The sequence below is a fragment of the Octopus bimaculoides genome, chromosome 3 (genome assembly GCF_001194135.2).
Source record: "Octopus bimaculoides isolate UCB-OBI-ISO-001 chromosome 3, ASM119413v2, whole genome shotgun sequence".
NCBI lineage: Eukaryota > Metazoa > Mollusca > Cephalopoda > Octopoda > Octopodidae > Octopus > Octopus bimaculoides.
Window position 1 is genome coordinate 122,353,723 of NC_068983.1, and position 7,611 is coordinate 122,361,333.

The 7,611-nt window shown below is 38.0% G+C and overlaps 1 protein-coding gene across 1 annotated transcript in view; it reads left to right on the forward strand.

Annotated features, from left to right (window-relative positions):
* LOC106879956 (zinc metalloproteinase nas-15) overlaps positions 1-7,611 on the forward strand; it is a 36,072-nt gene that overhangs the window by 12,037 nt on the left and 16,424 nt on the right. Inside the window, exons 5-6 of the mRNA XM_014929716.2 lie at positions 3,321-3,396; positions 6,426-6,552. Coding sequence (XP_014785202.1) covers positions 3,321-3,396; positions 6,426-6,552 — 203 coding nt within the window. The remainder of the gene's footprint in view (positions 1-3,320; positions 3,397-6,425; positions 6,553-7,611) is intronic.

The following is a 7,611-nucleotide window of genomic DNA, read 5'->3' on the forward strand; positions in this document are numbered from 1 at the left end:
AGAGAGAAAGAGAGAGAGAGAGAGAGAGAGAGAGAGAGAGAGAGAGAGAGAGCATCATACTACACGTTTTCAGTCTATGATTTTGTCATCCTACTTTTTGAAGTGTGAATGAATATATTTTTCATCTTTTACTTGATTCAGTTATTGGGCTGCAGCCAAACTAGGATATCACCTTGAAGAGTTCAGTGGAAAAAATAAACTCCAGCACTTGTTCTGGTATTTATTCTGTCGGTCGCTATTGTTGAACCGCTGGTTAAGGGGACATAAACAAACCAGTACAGGTTGTCAATCAGTGGTGAGACAAACACAACACAAACACACATACATACACATATTTATTCGACGGATTTTTTCCGTTTCCGTCTACCAGGATACTACGAAATGGAGTTGAATTTGAAACGACCGGGTTGAAAAGTGAGCTTCTTAACTACACAGCCATGCCTGGATTTTATGTTCTTTCATAAGTTTTGATCTTGTGCATATTGGCAGCGCCAGCGTTTTGTAACAGCATGGGCAAGTTTCAACCAGAAAACAATGAGGACGGGCAAAGTTTTTATGAGTCTTTGTATAAGGAAGTAAAAATTCAAGTACCAGCGAGTGGGATACCAAGTTCATTCGATATGTCTCTAACATGATCATCAATGTTGAGAAACTGTTCACTTTGGTAATTAAGACATTGGAACTCCGAATAAATTAGATCTAAAACAAGAATACTGAAAGGAAAACTACTACTTGACAAACGATTTCTAACAATTGACTCCTTTAAAGGATGTAGAAATTTGACTCGCCATTTTGTCTTATACAAAAAAAAAAAAAAACATCTAGTTCTCCCTAATATGTTCCGTGGATCGTTGCTTGATACCTCGTACTTTTATCATCCAACTATTTTATTCGACATCAAGATCCCAAATGCAACTGCATATAAATTCGTTTACTAGCGTTCTCTTAGAAGAACTTATTCAAAGATGACGAAAAGAACACAAACGACTACTGACAAATGCGAAAGAAGTTTATCCCGCCGATAACTTAGTAACGTCGTTGAAATACGATAGTGTCCAGAATAAATGGAAGTGTACAAGGTATAGCATAAACATGATGCATGTTGATAGGTCGAACGTATACGGGATAAACTTTTACTCTTGCTAGCTGTCCCTCTTTTTTTCCTATAATGACATAAAGTACTGCGACACAGTGGTTGGAGTCATGATCAGGTATACTTGCTGCAATATGGTGAAGCATTCTCCCACAGCTTTTACGTTTTTTACAGTCAGCTACTACCAGGTTTAGTCGGTGTGCATGATAATGGAAATAGACTACAAATGAAATATTAGCACACAGCTTAGCTTGGACACTGTCTATCTCTTGACAGAGGCACCACAAAGTGATATGAAGGCGCTATTAGGACGCCAACAGCACCGACATTATGCACTGCATGCGATTCAGAGTTAGTCGCTTGATATCCAATAAACTCTTCGGAAATAATATATAGTAAAAAAAAAAAAACATAGTACATCTACTGTCTATAAATATGAAAGAGCTTTCTGATGTTATTTCTAAACTCCACCTGGTTATCATGATTTAAATATTTACATTTTGAGCCCCCCCCCCCTCCATTATTCCTTCCCTGGTATTATTAGGGTCGTATGCCGATATCATACCCTTACCCACCATGTCCATGTCTTCTTTCTGCTATATAATGCAATTTTTTTGTGTCCAGTAGTCTTCACATCAATAGTTTCAGTACCTTTTATATCAGTTGTCCTTCGAGGTCGTATCAAAAAGTTCCCGGACTAGTTATGTTTAATGAAAATTAACATTTGATGCTCCCAAAAAGATAACTCATATTCCTTGGAGCATCAAATGTTAACGGAGTTTCTTGCGTGTTCGTTATTTGAGACAATTCAAATAAAACTTCTCTTAACTGTAGAATACACTTGTGAAAAGTAAAGATTTTCATCTCAAGCACTTCGGACATTCTTTGAGCAGTTTCCATTCTGGTTCTCATAACTTGTTTCATGAACCGATAACACCAAGATGTATGACCCGTAAAATCTTCTAAACTATTATCATATGTAATTCTCTTTGCTTAAAAAATTATCATAATTGTAGAAAAGGATAGTCTCCGCCTTCTCTGATTCACAACCTATTCATATATAATTTATTTTCGAGAACTTGCTATTTGCATGTTTACCACTTTTAATGATTTTCAATTTTTCTTCTTGATTGCGCTAACAACAGATCCATTTTTCTGTTAGTTCCAGGCCAAAATCTCTTTCGGAATCTCTATTCCCATGCTTTTATTTTGAATAATCAATCACAATTTAAATGTAGTTGTGCAGGACAGTCTTTTATGTTTTAGACATTGGGAGGTGGTGAAAGAACAAAACAAAAATGAAGTAACAGACCATTGTGTTGAGTCAAAAGTTTTGCAATATTTTATTTGATCGGATCCATGAGTCACTTCCTGCGCCCGTGACATTTTATCAACCAAGAGAAGGTGAAGGCTTCAGTGAAGAAGTTCTTCGTCTCAAAGGACAAGAACTGGCATCAGCATAGGGTCAAAGAAGGGCATAAAATGTGGCTTCAGATGGTACAACACAATGGTTTCTACTTCAAATATTAGGCTGCTGCTTTTGTTGCAATTTAACGAATGAAGCAAATAAGTTACTAAAATATTTCTGAACGTTTGATTTAACACAGTATTTTGCTGGCCAATTAAAAAATGGTTGGTTCTATTAGGTACATATGGAAAACGATGGAATGCAGATATAGATTTTAAAATAAATGGCTAATGTTTTCGATGATCAACATGAAATTAAACTCTATAACCACGAATCAAAGATAGAAAAAATGGTATAGAACTACCGACGGGAATCGAGTCAGGCATCTGCAGTCATCTAGACGACTTTGCTAACTTTTACACCAAAACGACCTAGCCTAATTGAGTTAGTAATTTCTTTATTGGTTCACATTAGTATGTCTCGGATTATTATAGCTTGGTCAATTTTAGCAGCCATTTTCTGCAATTGTTTAATCAATTTTTTTTTAGTTTCATACTCTTTCTGTGTAGCTATTTTTGTTTGACCAAGATATATTTCCGATATTCATTGCAATGTCTGTATTTTCCGGATTTTCGTTCTTAGTTTGCATACAATGCCTACTGATTCCAGGAACCCGTTCTCACACACGCACACATGCATGTCCGAATGCCTCATACCAGACATTCAAGGGGAGCCAAGATGTATGTTGTATTTGAATGCATGTTTTCATGCTTGATTAATCTATCTGTGAATTATCTACAAGTAATGTTTCTCCTATAGGACAGAAATGCTGTGGGAGATAGAAGACGGTTATGGCCCAATGGAGTTGTCCCATACGAAATTTCTTCACATTTCAGTAAGTATAAATTCCTATTATGATTTCCCGTTACCACATTCTGAAAGGAATTCTTATATGAGAAACGAATCAGTAACATTTCTATGATTTTTTTCAGTGTCCTTAATAAGTTTGGTTTGCAATTCTCAAATAATTATTGTTGCTGTATTGTATTGCTCAAATGCGATTTACTTTGTGTAGTCCCTGTATAATTGTCGGAGACGTTTAGAATTGGCATCATATGTACAGTATGAAGGATAGTAGAGCAATATAATAAATAGTAATAATAATAATAGATTAAAATATATCCATATTTGAAAGATGTTCACTTTCAACTCATGGTAATGTGTAACCTAGTGCATCTTGTTGCATGGCCATTGACTTGCAAGCTCCGAATCCCACCAAGCCTTTCGTGTGCGAAGGTAATTTTTTTTATCTCCTACTTAATGAAATTCAAAACCCGTCAAAGAGCGGACGAACTCATGAGAATCAACAACTTTCCTATTGCTCGCAATTGTGATCCCCGAGGATAAATCAGGAGTCGGATCTCCTAAGTTATTTTGATGTTACCTACATGCTGGTGCTTTTAGCACTGGTACCAAACCGTAACGATTCTGTCTTTCCTTTGGATTTGCTGGTGATATGGAGATTATTCGCCACATGGGCAAATCGCTCGTCCTCTGAAACGTCGCCCAGTCTTGCATCCTATCACATAAGCATTTGCGCACTCTATCACGAACTACTTCCCCATTGGGTGCACAGAGATTAGGATCTATCCAAACAGCCGATCGGAAAACTACACCAAGCAACAAAAGAAAAAAAAAAAGGTTGTGCATTACAAGCTCTTACTTCCAGACAAAATCCGACACAAAATACCCTGGAGACACCCATGCTCTGGACATTAGCATTAACTAGATCTCGGCCTAGTCAGACATATTGCCATCACAAATCTCCTCCACATAAGGTCTACTACAGGGCTGACTGCAACATAGACCACTCCTTATTATGTCGCAAGATTAGGCTGCAGCACAAAAGGTTTCAGCGTACTAGCAAAAGTGGTACCCACGCATCAACTTCAACAAGTTGCCCAAGATGCATTTCGTGCAGCTATTCACAGAAGTTTTTTTTTATTGAGCAAGCAGCTCCTTGCATTCCAGAAACACCGCTGCCACACGGAAATGGGAAACTCAAAGCATCATGCGTTGGCTATATTTATCTTTTACTTGTTTTAGTTTTTAGATTGCAGCCATATTGGGGCACCGCCTTGAAGTCGAACGAAGCAACCCCAGTATTCTATTTTTAAAGCCTAGTACTTATTCTATCGATTACTTGTGCCGAATCGCTAAGTTACGGGTATGTAAACACATCAACACTTGTTGTCAAGCAGTGGTGAGGGACAAGCACAGATATAAAGGCACGTGCACATACAGATAGCTTCCTTGGATTTGAAGTTTGAACATTGAGGTTTACGTTAAATATGCTTGCAATTAGCATTATCATATTTGGTAATGTTGATCCGTGCTACCTGCGCTAGATCTTTGAACTTCATATAATGCCATCTGACATTTTTCCAACCAATTACTTTTGATGCCAGTTTTGATAGGCATTAGCAAGCAAAAGAAATTTGAAGAAAGCTTCATAAGCCCCGGAATTTGGTTCAATTGAGGCATTTCTCTTATTGAAGCCGAAGACTGTGTGTTTCCAAGTAAATTCTTAACTCACTGGAAATTTCCACTTTTACCTGCCACACATTTATGGAAATACACAATAAATTGTACACACACACACACACACACACACACACACATATATTACTTAGTGTTATTAAAAACAATGTTGAAGATATTTCCTTGTTCTCAACTTGTCATTATATCTTCTTCATCATTATCTAAACCGCGCATCAACAACTTAAAATTAGTGGCCTTCCCTCACAACAGCTACTAAATCTATTTTTAGTTATGAATGATTACCCTTCCAGTTTAATCAATGAAACGGTGAGGTTTAGGCATGTTGGACATTTGATTGTTTTTCTGGTCAGTATTTGACAAGTGATTGAAGAACAGGGAAATTTCGAACAATGGCACAAGACCTCAGCCGAATGGCACTCCGTCGCTTACGACATCGAGGGTTCCAGTTGATCCGCTCAACGGAACAGCCTGCTCGTGCAATTAACATGCAAGTGGCTGAGCACTCCACAGACACGTGTACCCTTAATGTAGTTCTCAGGGATATTCAGCGTGACACAGTGTGACAAAGCTGACCCTTTGAATTACAGGCACAACAGAAACAGGAAGTAAGAGTGAGAGAAAGTTGTGGTGGAAGAGTACAGCAGGGTTCGCCACAATCCCCTGCCGGAGCCTCGTGGAGCTTTAGGTGTTTTCGCTCAATAAACACTCACAACGCCCGGTCTGGGAATCGAAACCACAATCCTATGACCGTGAGTCCGCTGCCCTAACCACTGGGCCATTGCGCCTCCACAATTATACTCTACACCCTACGTATATTGCTTTTCTATTGTCCATTATAAACAACTTGTATGTGTGTATGTGTAATAAACACTAAAGAGAAAAAAGGAAAACACAGGAAGAACAGAGTTTCACAAAATTTCACTTTAATGGATGTTAGACCTTTATTGAAAGAGAGAAAGAGAGATGGACAGAAGGAGTAGGAAAGAGAAAGTCGGCAGAAAAAATACAGGTGAAGGATTAGAAACCAGGTGAGAATGCTATTCAATGGAGTGAGTTAAGACGGTGAGAAAAGAGGTGTGTGCAGATCCAATTGTCAGTGGGGCTATGGGATGTTGGTGTATGTGTGTATAGTTAGGTGAGCAGTTTGAAAGGGTGTATAGTTAGGTGAGCGGTTTGAAAGGGTGAGCGGTTTGAGAAGATGAGATCGGGTGCGCCTGTGAGGGAATAACAGTATAATTATGCATGCGTTAGAGCGCTCGTATAGCCAGTCAATTTATTTCTAAGTTAAGAAACTTTTGTTTATCTAAAAGCTACATACTTTTGTGACCACATTACTAATTGTAACTGTCTATTTTGATGCAGGCACTTACGAACAGACCATAATCAAAGCAGCCATGAAAGAAATAGAAATGGTAACAACGAGCTGCATCAGATTTGTACCTAGAACATCTAATCATCATTATTATGTTAAAATGATAACAGGATCGGGGTAAGTACTGTCAAGAAGCGATTTAAGTTTGTTGTTTCAGGTACATACGTTTGTGTGGTGCAAGGTAATTGGTGTTTGCACAGTAATAGGTTTCTGGGTAGGCTAACATAAACACGAAAACTTGAATGAAATCAGAATAAACTTTGTTAACCTACTGTTCAATACTCTATCCGCTCAGCTAGTTCATCACTAAATGTTACATTTGACCGTTCACTTAACTTTTGCTAAATATAAACAAGAAATGAGGAATTTTGTACATTATTTACATTATTTACATTATTTACATTTGACGGATATTTGTCATCTTGTTTGTCGTTAACACGACGTTTCGGCTGATATATCCTCCAGCCTTCTTCAGGTGTCTTGGGGAAATTTCGAACCTGGGTTCTCATTTCTAAGGTATTCTACATCTACATAAGAAAGTTAGATGGTTTGAAAGACGAGCTAGTCTTTGGTGGAGTTTCTCTGTATGTCTTCATTGAAGTCTAATGTCGGCTCCGTACCGATTAGATAATACAGTTCTATATTTAAGAAATGAGGAATTTTGTACAATATTTATATCATTTACATTAGACGGATACTTGTCCTTATCTTGTTTGTTGTTAACACAATGTTTCGGCTGATATACCCTCCAGCCTTCTTCAGGTGTCTTGGGGAAATTTCGAACCTGGGTTCTCATTTCTAAGGAATCTCTACATCTACATAAGAAAGTTAGATGGTTTGAAAGACGAGCTAGTTTTTGATGGTTTTCCTCAACCATGTTTCTTTTCCTTTCTTCAACCTAGGTTTGTCATCTGTTTTCACAGAGTTTTACATTTCACAGTAACAGTTCCGTTGCTTTCGGTGTAAACGAAAAAAAGGCCCTTTTCAGGGCCACTTTAAATACGGTCGCTACACCATCTGAGAACGCATTACAGTCCTTTTCAGGGCTACTACAGGTCTAGAACGCATTAAAGCCCTTCTCGGGACTTCGTACTGAACTGTTACCGTTTGGCTTCATCGTTATTATCCGGCGACCAATTTTGTTACAATTTGGCGTTAACGTTATTTATGACATTG